Source organism: Rhopilema esculentum, chromosome 10 (genome assembly GCF_057945365.1).
Source record: "Rhopilema esculentum isolate cy_ngs chromosome 10, ASM5794536v1, whole genome shotgun sequence".
NCBI lineage: Eukaryota > Metazoa > Cnidaria > Scyphozoa > Rhizostomeae > Rhizostomatidae > Rhopilema > Rhopilema esculentum.
In genome coordinates this window covers 7647264-7662234 of record NC_142824.1, presented here as the reverse complement: position 1 = coordinate 7662234, position 14971 = coordinate 7647264, and the positions used below count along the sequence as shown (strand labels likewise).

The window sequence follows — 14971 nt, the reverse complement described above, 5'->3', positions numbered from 1 at the left end:
GTTTAGAAAATGAGTCTTTCGACAATGTATCTATAAGTTCATCTCTGGGACCAATTCCAAAAGCCCTATTCGAAATAAATGTACGACTTAACTGCCACTGTAATATGCCCTACACCAAGGAACCTATGACTGAATGTTGTGTTTGCGATTCATGGTTTCACAATCGTTGCGAAACAGTTCTTTTTAAAGAAGAGAATTGGAAATGCTGTAATTGTAGCAAAAACTAAGAGCCGTCTAAAAGCAAACGAAAGAGACAAAAATTACATTTATAAGCTTTACATAGCTGTAAAGTCTTCAAAGATGTCCTCTAATGTTAGAATTAGCAGCTGAAATATAATTGTAAATAAGACGTAACAGTATAATACAAAATTAGCATAATAATGATATTGTAGTATAATAAAACATATATTGTAGTTTTCTCGTCTGCTATCTGCCTATCTTATCACTCGCTACATGCCTATCTTAACAGTGAAAGAAAACATGGCAATATTTTGTTTGAAATAAATAAAAAGGTTGTTCTAGACGTAAATGTTGCAAATAATTGCTCAAAAACTCGATTAGAATGGAAATCACAGCGAGGTGAGAAGAAAATCTGCAAATAACTTTTTGTGTTAAAAGTCGGAGCCGGCTTGTCCATTTTCTGCCTGCTCGGAGCCACAGAGATCCGTGCTAAAATCTACGCATTTCTTCGGGGGAAATGCAAGCACGGACGAATGGAAGCACGATTAGCTTCAAACTGTTGCTAGGGTGGCAATATTTGAATATTTTGCCTTTAATGTTGATTTAATGATACAATGTTTGGTTATCATTAACTATCTTGTACCGCGCGGTAATTCAGATCCTTGAGAGGGATGACAATAGCGGCGAACGGGGGCCTGCCAAAGGAAGGTTTGTTTTAGCTTGCTTTTTATAAATAAAGAACGTTTATTGTTAAATTCAATCAAGTATAACTAGAAAAAGATTGATTTATCATTCTGACATAAAATGACAGGGTTGTTTTACTTTACGATAAGACTTTGTCTGCAAGTAATAACATTAGAGAATCTCATTTTTAAAACTGTTGAATACTTATCAAGGCCTGAAATGTTGTTCTTAATCGTAGAAAGCGTTATCTAATGCGATTAAGCTCTTTAAAATAACATAATAAATGATTATTTAAAAAAAATTGAGGTTTTAGGGACTTGTCTATTTTCTGCCCGAGACCGGATGCTCCTATTTTACCGCTTGTCTATTTTCTGCGGTTCCACACCACCCTGGCTCGTTTTATTCGTTTTTATATGTGAGATCTCTGGCAGACCAGAAATCAAGGGGCGTCGCCAAAGGGGGGGGGGGGTTGTTTGAGCCTGTCTGCAGAGTATGGCAGTTCTCGACGAGATCTCGCGCGTGCAGTACTCATTCACGCCATGTTTTCTGCGTACAAACCTTTCTTTATTAATCATTTTGCGTGCAAATCTAAGTTTTTTTAATAGCACTATAGTAAATTTGGTGTTCAATCCGAAAATTTTGGCGTGCAGCACTATCCTGACCTCGCGCGTGCGTCAGCCACACTCTGCAGACTGGTGTTTGAGGGCGGTACCTCCCCAACTTTCAGTCCGTCGGCACATTAAGGATTGTTGTCAGGCAAAATAAGCAGTTTTTGTACTCTGCCTATAACTTTTTTGTAACAGTTGTAACGTATTAACATTTCTGTGCAGTTGAACTTTCAAAGTATGGCATTTAAGTATGAACTTTGAAACAGAAACGCATAAAAGTATTTCTTACAGAGAGTCATAGCCAATAGATGCAAATATGATTGATGCATATATTTACGAGGTCACGGTTGTGTCAACACAAATTAATTTAAGCTGTAAATTATTTTCATGACAGGCACGGCCCCACTGGGGGGCTAGGGGGCTAAAGGCCCACACTTTGGTCAAGATAAATTTCAGTCTGGGAGATACTTTTTAGCCCTACTTGATACTTTCAAGGTGTAATTTCAAAAAATTTTCTTTCACGTCGGCCCTTACCATGGTGGGTCCTCCTGCCTCACTAAACTTTATTATTAGCCCCCGGGCCCAATTTCCTTGCACTGCCCATATAATGCACCAAAAATCATATGCCGTGAGATAGAAGCTTTTATTACAAAGGAAAACCAAATTTGACACTTAATTTACGCTCATATAGAAAAATAGATATTTCATAGGCAATGAAGTTTCAAGTTTGTTTTTATTGCTTAGAAGTTTGTCCTTGGTAAAGACAAATGTACACTGGTAAAGCTTTTACTAGTAACCTATAGACAAACCTTTTGCTTTGAGGTCTGCAGGGCACCCCTTTCACCCTCCTCCATTGGTGACACCCCCTCCACCCTGAAGAGTTCTGAATCTTTTCTTAACTTGGCAGATTCAGCATTTTTTGGGGTTTACTCGGCAAACTCGGCAGTGGCATATTAAAAATCAATGATAGTCGATGGTATATTTGATTGTTTTTCTTTTCATTTCGATTTGATCCTCTTCATTCATTGGCATGTTAATGTTTTAACTGTTAAATGGCAAACTGAAGCCAGTGAGAACCAAAGCCCAGAGTTGGATGTGTGAATGACGAGAATAGTTATTTTGTTAAAAAGGCGAGTCCCCCACATAAAATAATATCCCAGCTCTAAAGAGCTGCTCTTTCTTGTTTGTTGAATTCATATTCTGTCACAATCTCAATGTTTGTGTGTCTTGGATTCCATGTTTTTACTCTGATTGCCTAGCCTCCCTATTGGAAGGTCAAGCCCCTCTGTCAGAGAATTTCTAGTGCCACCACTGCTTATAGGCCAGAAACAAGAATAATTGCATAGTTTTTTCCAACTTATCTTGCCTTGGTGTCACTTCTTTTTTATACAATTTGCATGTTTCCTAATCGGTTTTGTTGGTGTTTAAAGTAATAGTTATATCTGATACTGTGATCTATAATTTTGAGGACATTCAGGAACTTTTCAGTCAATGGACTGAATGCTTTTTGCTTGAGCCTTTGTGCTGTGAACATGTTGTGTCATTTAGGATGTGCCTTAGAAAGGTTACAATATGATTTCATTTCCAAGCATGGTTTCTAACTCAGCTGTTTTGTATTGAGAATATATTTAAAGTTTTGTTTTGCGAATATATTTGAAATTATATATTGAGAATATGTTTAAAATTTGAATATATACACAAGCATTTGTTCTCCAGCCATTGATGGTGATGGTATGGTTTGCTCCTTGACATTTATTGATGGTCAAGTGCATTTCCAATCAAAGTATGTTTTATCAAAGCATAGACTGGAGGAAAATGCAAAGAAAAAGTTTTTGTATGCAGGACAAATGGGAACTAGAAATAAAAGACTCGTTGGTGACAGTTTGAAGGCTCTGTCTTCCATGGTTACTGGAAAGAGTTTGAATTTACAGCTTCGTAATCCATCAAATACCAATGTTTTTTACTGGGGTGGAAAGGTAGATGGTTTACATTTGCATTTTCTTTTAAAACATTTTGTTTGATGTAGAAAAAAAATATAATTTAATTAATATTTGCTCGAAGGGATAACAATATTTATTACCGTAAGGGCAACTTTATCAGAGTTCAATCTTTAGTGTCGTTTTTTCTGTTTTTCAATATATTGGTACCTTTAACCTCTGTTTACCCTATAATTTTTAAAGTTGAAGCACCCCAAAACCATCCTACTGGTAGCTTCATCAAATACTGCCTGACCCAATGGCTTAGATAGAGGGGGTCAGAAACTGCTATTTTGTCAAAAAGCTTCAAATCTTGTCAGAATTTTAACTTGGTTTTCTATTCATTATATAAATGTTACATTTTTGAGACAAAAGTTTTTAAAGCTGAATATAGCACAAGAATTTCTGAATATGTCAGAAGAATTTTTTATTTCATCTCTAATGTTGATATGTTATCTAAACTTCTAAATCTAAACTTTTTCCCCTCCTTCAAATTCTCCTCTCTTTGCAAATTGTCTGACCCATATGGCTTTATGGTTAGGTTGGTGATACTATCAGAAAAGCACTTAGGTTTTGACAGGGATTCACTACAGCTTTTTGCAGCAGAAGCATAAAGCTTGTAGCCGCAACTGTTTATCATTTAATATTATTACAGTTGGTTTTGCTGTTTTTAAATTTGGCTTGTATAGGCATGTAGGAGCAGTGGCATACTAGGGTTGGAAAATTGGAGCAGAAAGAGATTGGGGGCAGGGGGTTTGGGGGTTTCACCCAAAGGAAAAATTAATGTTAATATTCTGAATTGAATAAGGCTCTACGTGTAAAAACTGGAGGCTCTACGTGTAAAAACTGATTTTCAAAAGTTGTAAGCAAATGTCTAAAAATAATAAACAGTACTCGAAATTTTCAAACAAGTCTGTTTTCCTTGGAGAAAAATCTGCAAAATGCCCGACAAGCATTTCAGAATCCAGTTTTTTAAGGATTAAAGCATATTAGTTTCTATTCTATCTGGAATGTCTAAAGTATATGAAGGACTTTCCTATATAAACCCTAAGACGAGGGGAAATTGTAAAACATTCTGTAGACGTACAGGCGAGGGTCCCCGGCGAGTGAACCGAGCAGAATATTTTTCACTGGCTTTTATTATAAGATTGGCAGTTTTTTGTTAGAAAATACTTTCAAAGATATTCAGTCATTTTCCCAATAGCATATCTATAAAATATTACAGTTTCTGTTTCTCTTCTTAATGATAACTTAAGTTTCTCTTCTTGCAGCTTCTGTCTCTTTATGAAACATCACTGCCGTACTGCCTTGATCCACGCAATTTAGAAACACTTGGACCAGACAACTTGAATGGAAATCTGTCTCTTGGATGCCTTGGTGCACATTTCAAAATTGACGCAGTTAATAAGGTGGTACATTGCAACAATGATTTATTCTTTGTGAAAGAATTTTTGCCCCCTTTTCCAAGGACCTTTTCTTATCCTGTTCTTCACAATTTGCTTGTCATGCAGAGGGAAATGAAAAGGGGAAGAGGGAAGTGACCCAAGTTTTATAGACAAAAACTTTTGTAGCAAAAAGTTATTGTGCTTTTAAGCTTTCTATTGACAAGGGGGTTTAGGGGGAAATTATCCCACTTTTGTCCAGTAGTGGTCCCCCGAGTTCTTCTACAATTGGGTAGAGAGGTAGGTCATGTGATATTGATTTTGATATTGATCAATGGAAGAAAGCACATTGTTCCATGTTAATTATTCCATGTTGCAATGGAATAATTAACAATAAGGCCATTCAAGGCGCGTGCTCTAAGAATTGCTCTGCTTTGGATCTTCCTCAGTAACCTCCCCCCCCCCCTAGCTTCTATTTTGTAGCAGCTTACCACCGGTCGGTATTTTGAAATATTATCCTTTATCACAGAAGGAAAATTGGAAAATGGTGCATGGTCAAGAAAAACGGAAATTGTCCCCTTTATCTTTGTTGAAAAGGCCTGCTCCCAACCAGAATCCTCATTTGAATATCTAATCTCTCTGTGGAGTTAACGCTCATCATGTTGGTGGTAACTTAACTCCGTGCTTCTCTTCTAATCTTTCTTACAATTCTTTGACTTGCAGCGTCTTGTATGCTTCAGCCAACGCCCTGGATTTCGACGATCACCATGCCTGGATGTTTTCGAGTTCAACGAGGACTGGTCGTTGCACCAAAAACAAAGACGCTTAATAGAAGGACTAAATTACATGCACGACTTTGCTCTTTTGCCCGAGTACTACATTGTCCATATCACTCCGTTTGTCAAGGTAACTACATGGCTGTCGCTCAAAATTGCAGCAGGATGGACTTCACCTGGGGAAGCGATGGAACACCATAAAGATCTTCCTTCAAAATTCGTCATTATTCCACGAGATCCAGCAAAAAGTGATCAGATTGTAACAGTTGATACCGGAACATTTCATGTACGGCGTTATTTATGCTTATAAACCTTAATATATGTTTCTTGTCACTCTACAACAAGTATTTATTCATCGTTCGTAGCACTACTCACATTTATTGAGGTTCCTGTCACAAGTATCGAGAATCATTATGGGATTGTACCAAATGAGAAATCATTATTCTGGTCGCGATTTGTCGAAAATATCTTCAGTGTATCTCATTAAAGAGTGCTTGATATTCCTCCAATATGTTGCATTTTCAATACATTTAGCAATTTTTTATTATCCTGCTTGTTTTCTTGTTTATTCCATGTCCATTGTTGGCTTTTTAATCATGTAGGACATGGTTACCTGAATATATCACTGCCGCAGTTATGCTGTTAAGAGTAAGAGAATTATATATGAATGTCTCTTTATTTCAATCCTGGCAGATTTTTCATTTTGGAACAGCCGAGCAAGAAGGCCATTTATTGAAATTTACAGCTCCATGTTTGGGTCCAAAATTCAATATGGACTTTGATAGCGAGGTGTGGCTAAGCAATACCAGTGTTGCACCTGGGAAAGTCACAAATTTTGTCATAGATTTAAACAGCAAGACATGTAAACATGAAATCAAAGATGATGCTTCTGTTGAGTTTCCAACAACCCATCCATACAGGCAAGGACTGTCAGGAACACGGTACAATTATCTAATGGCAAATGATCGACCAGGGGAGAATATCCCATACAGAGATGTCATCAAGGTAGGAAACATTTCGCTTCTATCCAGTTCGATTTTCTTAGGTTTGTGTCGAGAGGTAATGATTGCAGGGGCGAAACTACTGGCGGGGGTTGCACCCCCTCCCCAATCTTCAAAAAAGCAGATTTTGTCGGACAAATTCATGGCTGCCTGCAAATCTGGAAATTTTGTTTAGGTCGCAATTTATTGCTACTTTTTGCCCCAGCTTGGTTTTTGAATTAATGGTTTTTTTACTTCATCTTCTTTTTTTATATTCACATAAAATTTTTACAAAAACATACACAAATTTACCAGACGATACCACAAAGAGCATGGGAATACATAGCAACCCTGTGGTAATTTACATTCAACATATGAAACTAAATTGACTACAATTTAAAGATACAAAATGAACGAAAAGAAGAAAACTATTTCTAGAGAGAGGAGGGGAGAGAGGAAATATGTTGTTTGTATTACCAATTTATTCAAAACGTTTGAAGGCCTGGCTGGAGGATGAGGTAAGGCCTGGAGGAGGCCTTACCTCATCTTTTATCAATCTCCGCCCAGCTGGGAAAACAAAACAGAAACGAGGCAAGCAACAGCAACATAATTACATATCCATCTTTCGCCTCGAGCTTGACATGCACATAATTATCTTCGCCTCGAGATGAGGAAGTAGAATCTGAAGTATTGATCGACAGCGAAAGTATAGACGGAGAGAAAAATGTGTCTGATGCAAGAAGGAAATGAACACAGGGCATGCCCCCCCCCCACTTTTTTGCAAAACAATATAGCTTTTTTCAAAATCTTTTGTTATGATTGCTAAATTTTCCCTTGACCACCCCCGTCTCCTTTCCATCCTGCGTCGCAGCCCATGGAACACTGACCATTTTTGAAGCATAATAAATCAAAGAATGAAGGATATGCCATCTCGGAATACGTCGTTGAGAAAAATTAAGCAACATTTTTTTTCCAAATGTATGAAACTTTCATTATACATTTTTGAGGAGTTATGTCCCCCGAAATTCTCCAAAAACTGCCACGAAAAAGGTTTCACACTTACAGTCCGAAAGTATTGCACCCTTCGCCAAAAAGGCCGTTTTACTAAATAAAATTTAAAAGCTGTTACAAGTAACAAAAAGTTTTAAGCCGAAAGTTCAAGCGGGAAATAATAGAACATTTATCAAGGAATTGTAGATAAGATAAGAGTTTCAAAAAAAATTCGAGTTTCTTCTATTTCTGAAAATTATCCATAATTACGAAAACACGAAAATTGAGCTTTGATGATAGGTATACCTGTGAAATATTTCCAGTAGAGAATGTTTTCTTTGCATAAGCTTGAGGGATTTTGTTGTTGTCAATTCAGAGATACTTGCTTTGTGCTTGGGTGTCTAGAAATGTTTAATTTCCTTACGGAGCAACCGAAAGTTGAAAATCAAACTCAGAAAATAAAACTTATGCTCCTTAATGGGATTACTGCTTTTGTTAAAACATTGTAGTCTGCTTCTAAATTCCAAAATTTCCAAGCTGTGTTAGTTGTTCTACTGTGATCAAATCGAGACTCTACTTCAATCTCTTTTTTTAATTGCTCTCTTTATAGCTAGGAGGATTTAGAAAGTGAAGACTATTTTTCTTTTATAGAAAAGCCAGGCCTTACAAATGCTCGCTTTTCGGAAACAATTGTTTATAGCCAACACCAGAAAACCTAGGGGCATTTTTGACTTTGAAATACAGCCTGAGCCTGAGGGCCTAACAAACTTAGTGACCCTCTTATCGGGGTCCCCGCTGATTTCAACCCTTGAAGCGATGTGCCCTAAAAATTATGTTCAGGCATGACACGCCCTTCCATCAAGCATGACACGCCCTTTCGTCGGGCATCGAAGCATCATACCCCCTAATGAAAATAGTGAAGTTTCGCCCCTGGTAATGAATACTGTTGCATCTTATCGGTTAATGTGTTGTTACAACAGTGTAATTATTGATTATGATATACTTATTGTGCCTAAATACTTTTGGTTACTGAGATATGAGTTTTTTTCACGATGTTTATGATTCATTTCAGTTCGATGCCCTTGGCGAGATTAGGCAAGTTTGGTATTCAGAAGGCATAATTGGCGAGCCGACGTTCGTTCCCCGATTTGGATACAACGGTCGTGATCATGGTGACGAAGATGATGGTTATGTCTTGGTGCAGCTCTACCATCCTGGTAAGCATCTGACCAGTTTCTGTGTGCTGGATGCCAAGAATGTCCATAAGGGTTGTATTGCAAAAATCAATTTGAAGCACCATGTTCCGTATGGTTTCCACGGTACTTTCTCACCCGAGGTATTTGTGACCCCAGCCATGCCTATCTTGAAATCAAAGTTGTGATTTAACCTTTTTGTCGAAAATAATATGTGCGCGCCGTTTGATCAAGCGAAATTAAGCTGTAGAAATGTTAGAGTGCCGTGTTCATCGAGTGTTGATTTGTTCAAGTATGATTTGTTAATCATTTTATTTTAATCACTACTTGTGTAGACAGACGTTTTTCATTGTCAGCAACTTTACTTTCTCAGATTTAGATTTCCATGTTGTTTGTACTTCTTTGAAAAGCCACTAATCAGCTAAGTGCCATATTTTTGGAAGCTTTTTCTATCTAGAAGCGACCTGCAGTGCAATTATTGGAATTTACTGGAAGCTCAGCCGAAATAATGTAATGAAACTTCAAGCAAGATGATTATACTCAATAGCCTAAGCTCGATAACATAGTTTAATTTATGCAAGTTATCGTTATCTATCGTCAGTCAAAATAGACTGTGGCACCGTTTTACACTATTTAATTGCACTGTAAGGCAATAAGCTTACCATATCAATGTTCAACTTTTTTTGACCTTCACATCTCAGTGACAAAATACATAGAATTTGAGGATATCTTTCTTTTTCTCATTTATTAAGTATTTAAGATGGTAATTTACTTGGTTGTGAACAGGAATAGATATATGAATATAAATCTGATACGACAGGTGTATCCAGGGTTTTAAAAGAGAGGGGTTCAAAGGGTTTTGTGTTACAATTGTCAGTTTGAGTAAGGGATCTGTCATTCAAGGTCAGGAATGAAATAACGATTGTTTTCAGATATTGTCCCTAGTTCCCATCTGGCCACGTCATTAAACAGTGAAGAAAGCAACAAATCTTTAAGCAGTTGCTACACTGAGGCTAATCTATGGGTATTTTGAAAGTTACACGCTTTGGTCAAGGTACCACAAAAAACTATATGGTATTTGTATTGAAGTCAAAAGTGTTTGTGTAAATAATATACGATTTCACAAAATTTTTAATGTTTACTTTTTAAACAACCATTATTATAGCATATAGGAATTGAATCTTAAAACCCATCACATTTTCACATTATTATGGCATATAGGAATTGAATCTTTAAACCCATCACATTTTCACATTATTATGGCATATAGGAATTGAATCTTTAAACCCATCACATTTTCACATTATTTTCATGCCACCACATCGTCAACCAACGTATACACCTATAACAAACTGAGATCTTTCAGTGATATAAAATGCAGATTTTTATTTTCGTTAGCAAATGTTTATTTAGTATTGCCTAACTAATGGTAGTGTTAACATTCTACATTATACCTTTAATTCTAAATTACAAAACGTTTTCAAGTGCTTGCTTTCGTATCATTGCTTCAGTTTCTGCCACCTCTCTCTATTGCTATAATTTCTATGGCCACCATGCTGTTGCATTCCCTAGGTACGAATGATTCTGGTACCCAGGGTTTCGCGAAGCATGCTTTGTTTTGGCTTTTCTCAAAAACCCCATTTGCTATATCACATTATTTGTTCATTTGCATGGTAGATTCAAATGATTTTAGTAAATTGATTGATCCTGAATTCTGATTTGCTTATTTGTAACCGTAGGTGTGCTTCTTCATTGTAGTTACGTTTACAGGAGGTTTAATAGTTGTTACATTACTACCCGGAGTTGTTAAATGTTGCTCAACTTGTGGACATTCTATTTTGCTGAAAATGCCCGATGCAACTTGACTTGCTTTCTCAGTTCCAACTCATCTATTTCATTAAAAACCAAATAAAGTGACTCCTTCAATTCATAAATGCATGTTATCGATAATCTTTTGATGATGAAAATCTTTAGGATGAAAATCATAAAATGAATATCTTTATCGCTTTTTAAAACACTTCTATGCCAGGAAAGATGGTGGTGAATCAATTTATATTCAGTTTAAGTAAAAGCGTTGGCCCGGCGACAGTTTATCAGAAGCAAATCACAATCTACAAAAAGTAAATGGGAAGGAAGCAAGGTTTTGCACCTTCAGGTGCGTGACAAAAATTTAACATTTCTGCCATTTCACGTGCAAAACGTTTCTTTGAATTATCTAAATAGGCCAGACATCATCGTCTCGTTGATTCTAGTTCATTTGAAATTTGGTAAATTATTATTTCTTATTACATAATAGTGTTGGCGTGCTATTTCCCAGTCATCGCGTTGCTCACAATCCCATTGGTATCATTATCCCTCTAGCTATCAGATAGCCCTTGCTCTTACCTCGTTCTGGCAACCCAGGCTCAAATCATTGGTGCCCAGTGTATTATAATAAGTGTTACTGATGTCACGCGCAGTAATTGGTCTCGATTAGGCAAGTATACAACAAATTAAATGTTGACAGTCTATGTGCACATGCTTGAACGAACATTATTATCTAGTGACCCAACCTTTGTAAGAACAAATTTAGATTCATTTTAAGATCACTTTCTGGGTATCTCGGGTCAGTTATTTCATGAAATTGAGTCAATTAGGTGTTGAATATACATTAATTGCCCGTCTATGCAAAATATTTCAGTGCAAAGATATCATATTGCAGTGCAAAGATATTCTGGGAAATAGACCCGCCTGCTCCTTCGCAGTGAATGAAATAAGCATATGGAGATAAGCAATGTATCCCTGCTCAAATTCATTGTCTGCCATACAATTATAATTATGAGAACTTTGAATCATCCGAAAGTTCCTCAGTAGAGTTAGGGCTTATCGTGTTTTTGTTGATTATGCCTTGTTTATACAGTTTTCTTCTGTGTAAGTCTACCTAGGCCAATTGAAAGCCCACCATTCACCTATTGTCTAAGCTTTTTGAATAATGATAGATAATTTTTCATTTTCAAACTAGTGAAACAAATACAGTTTTTTGATGGTCAACTGGAAAGTTTATTGTTGCTGCTGCGACCCTAGCAGACCTTGGACATTCCCATAATACCCTCGAAGTCAATGCTTAGTTTTTCAGCTAATTGAAAAGGTCACTGCACTGCCTCGATAAAATAGTGAGTCCTAAACCATTAGCTTGCCAATAAACAAAGTTGATATCATACCGTCAAACATCAATGCATTGAGCTCTGATTGGTCAATTCGGGTAATGGCTTGTTCTGATTGGTTTTTGTTGAGAGTGGTAGTTTCAAACTGCCCTAGCGGCTATCAGTCGGTACCTGTGTGTGTATATGAATGATCAAGCAGGTTTGACTCTCCAACATTTTCAGATGCCTCCGAGGTCATGCTCGAGCATCTCCAAGGAAATGTACGCTTGAACAACGTTGGTAATGTAATCAGTGGCTTCTTCGTTTAAGGTTACTTTCATAAATGTGATTTTCAAGCATCGAAAACAGAGTTGAGTATCGATAACCGAGTATTCTGTTTCGGAGTTTTTTACACCGGAGTCATAGATCACTACATGTATTCTATTGTTAAATTATACGATGGATCGAAAGACTCTCTAATATTTCAAATAAATTTACATTAGAAGGGCGCCTGAAGAAATTTCGATAATTTGAGAAAGCCTAACATTTGACGCTCAGTGGCCTGTTATGAAGACATGGTACTGGAAACGCTTGGAAGGCCAAGAGAAACTGCTCTATGTGTCGCTTTGCTTTTGGCTATGTTCATAATTCTGTTCCTCAGTGGATCAAGGCCGAGATTCAACACAGATTCTTCACTGTGTGATCAGGTTCCAGAAAATGATCAGTCTAAAAGCAAGGAACTGGCAGATTTGGAATGCAGAGGCCCAAATTGCTTGAGAAATGAGTTGCTCTGCCCTAACTGCACATCTTTGGAAAAGGAGCTCAGTGATTTACGACAAAAAGTCTCGATGTATGAAAGACTAAACAAAATGCTGGAGTTCAACTCGTGGATGAGCCAACACGGAAGCAAGATGAGACAAAACATATTGATTTTATCCGGGGAACATTGTGGAAGCTCTCTCCTCGGTGAGCTGTTTAACCAAAACCCCCAGGTTTTTTACCTTTACGAGCCTTTGCGCTCACTTGACTATTACAGAGACAACAGGCCCCCAGATGTTTATGATGCCATGGTCACACATTTGCTCGATGGAATCTTTCACTGTAAATTTGACGAACTAACATACTTTACAAACTATATGTCGTTCCAGTACAGCTCTTTGCGAAGCCGTCTAGCAAGCAGAGCCTTATCTGTGCCACCGTTATGCCCTGGAAACCACGACTATCCTTGGTACAACATAAGGATGTGCACACCGTTGAAACCAAAGACTACTTCGGCAATTTGCAGATTGCATCAACACACAGTTACAAAAACAATCCAATTTAACGATGTACACAAACTCTCTTATCTTATGGACAAGGAAAGCGCGGAATACTCTCTGAAAGTAGTGCATCTTGTTCGTGATCCTCGTGCAATTGTCTACACTCATCTAATGAGTAGCGATAACTCTACTGGCAACCATACTGCGGCCGCCGTGAAGGAATTCTCAAGGTCACTGTGTTCTCAAATGCTGAGAAACATAAAGTATGCTATTACTGCGCCCTCTTGGCTGCAAGGCAAGTATACATTGCTGCGTTACGAGGACTTAGGCACAAATCCCCATCAGATAACGGAACTTGTTTATAAATTTGTCGGTGTCCCGGTAGCCCCACAAGTTCGAATGTGGCTCGATAAGTTAGCTTACGGGACAACAACTAAACCTCCACAGTACAGCTCTTCAACTTCAGGATCAATCGAGGAATTCTACGCTAAGAACCTCACAGGGTCAGTTCAAAACTGGCGCGTGCAGATGCAATATTCTATTGTGAGGGTGATCGAAACCGAATGTTACGAAGTCATGAATCTCCTGGGGTATAAAATTGTCGATGATGAAGAGGAATTAACTACGTTGAGCTTCTCTTTAGTAGATTAAGCTGGTCCTAGCTATTCATGTTATGTTTACAAAAGTGAACAACACCAACTTCCTAACAAGCTAACAAGGCAAAGAGTAACAAATACGCATGCAGATCCTTAAAAAATATCAACAATCATTGACTTTTTTAATTTTCATACAAATAGTAACAGATCACTGTAAATTTTAATAAAGTTCAAATACTCAGGACCTCGCCAAATGATGATAACCCGCATTCCTTATCTTGAATATCCCATTCTTTGCGAGAATCCTTTAAGTTCAACTTTCTTTATAACTAATAATAGCGACCGCGTATATGATTGCTTTTTATAGAATATTATTGTATGTATTTATCATCTGTTTGATTGCCTATATTAGGTGTAAAACATAATCTAGAACAAGGATATTATACTTTCCGCTAAATAATCATACAGTTTTGGCTTGGCAGGGAATTACTCTTCTTAAATTCTTACCAAGATTTAAACTGAAATTATCAAAAGTTAAAAAGAGGCTCATATTAATGAAATAAATATTCTCAATAATAAATGAAGTGATATAACCGCCGATGTTCTATATTTATGTGATAATAATTATTACTGGTGAGAAAGCTTTGGTTTCTTGTCGTAATGAATTTGTAATAATTTATGAATGTAAGATTTGATGTAAAATCAAGATTTTTAGAATAAATTTGACCCGCTGATTTCTTTCAGAATTAGTCTGCATCGCTCGGCACCAGGCAAAACCTAATGACAGTCTAGCCACGCAAATTGAACGAGGCAGGTCACTTGAATAAAAGGGCAAATAGGTAGTAATGGGCCTATATCTTTCGTTGCAAGTTGCGACTATCTTTGAAAGATCAATATGTTGAAACATTATGTGCTCAATAGTAGTACGAACAAAATTCTGTAGAATTTGTGTCAGTTTCATTAAAATACTGAATCGTAAGCAAAAGCTTAGAATGTTGTTTTTCTTAAGGCCTAGTAAAATACGGCCTATTTTATGGGACCTGCATGTAGGGTCAAATCGTCGCTCAAGCAGCCTTCCCATAGTCAAGCACCCTGAAACGTCTATGCTCACGGGGTGTACAAATTCTGACACTCTGTAATAAGAAGGGAGTTATCTGTTGGTAAGGGAAAGATGTGAAGACAAAATTTGATCTAAAGCCCTCCTCCGGGTCAAACTTGAAATGAC

General features: G+C 37.2%; 2 protein-coding genes across 4 annotated transcripts in view; both read left to right on the top strand.

Moving 5' to 3' along the window:
* The window catches only part of LOC135684972 (uncharacterized), a 33751-nt gene extending 23495 nt beyond the window's left edge, over positions 1–10256 (top strand). For 2 of the 3 annotated variants that reach the window (XM_089110971.1, XM_065200705.2), the window contains exons 2-6: positions 3189–3448; positions 4720–4857; positions 5554–5892; positions 6300–6611; positions 8649–10256. In XM_089110971.1, the coding sequence (XP_088967097.1) occupies positions 3189–3448; positions 4720–4857; positions 5554–5892; positions 6300–6611; positions 8649–8957 (1358 nt within the window). In that variant the 3' untranslated portion in view covers positions 8958–10256. Of the gene's footprint in view, positions 1–755; positions 889–3188; positions 3449–4719; positions 4858–5553; positions 5893–6299; positions 6612–8648 lie in introns of those variants that run through there. The other variant, XM_089110972.1, reaches the window with a different exon arrangement.
* A 132-nt stretch (positions 10257–10388) lies between these two features.
* LOC135684977 (carbohydrate sulfotransferase 1-like) lies at positions 10389–14971 on the top strand. Its single transcript, XM_065200718.2, has one exon. The coding sequence runs from the start codon at positions 12467–12469 to the stop codon at positions 13799–13801; it is 1335 nt and encodes a 444-aa protein (XP_065056790.1). The 5' UTR covers positions 10389–12466; the 3' UTR covers positions 13802–14971.

Bases quoted from the DNA above. Each gene is read 5' to 3' on its own strand.
- LOC135684977 (XM_065200718.2), top strand. From the start codon at position 12,467: ATGGTACTGGAAACGCTTGGAAGGCCAAGAGAAACTGCTCTATGTGTC.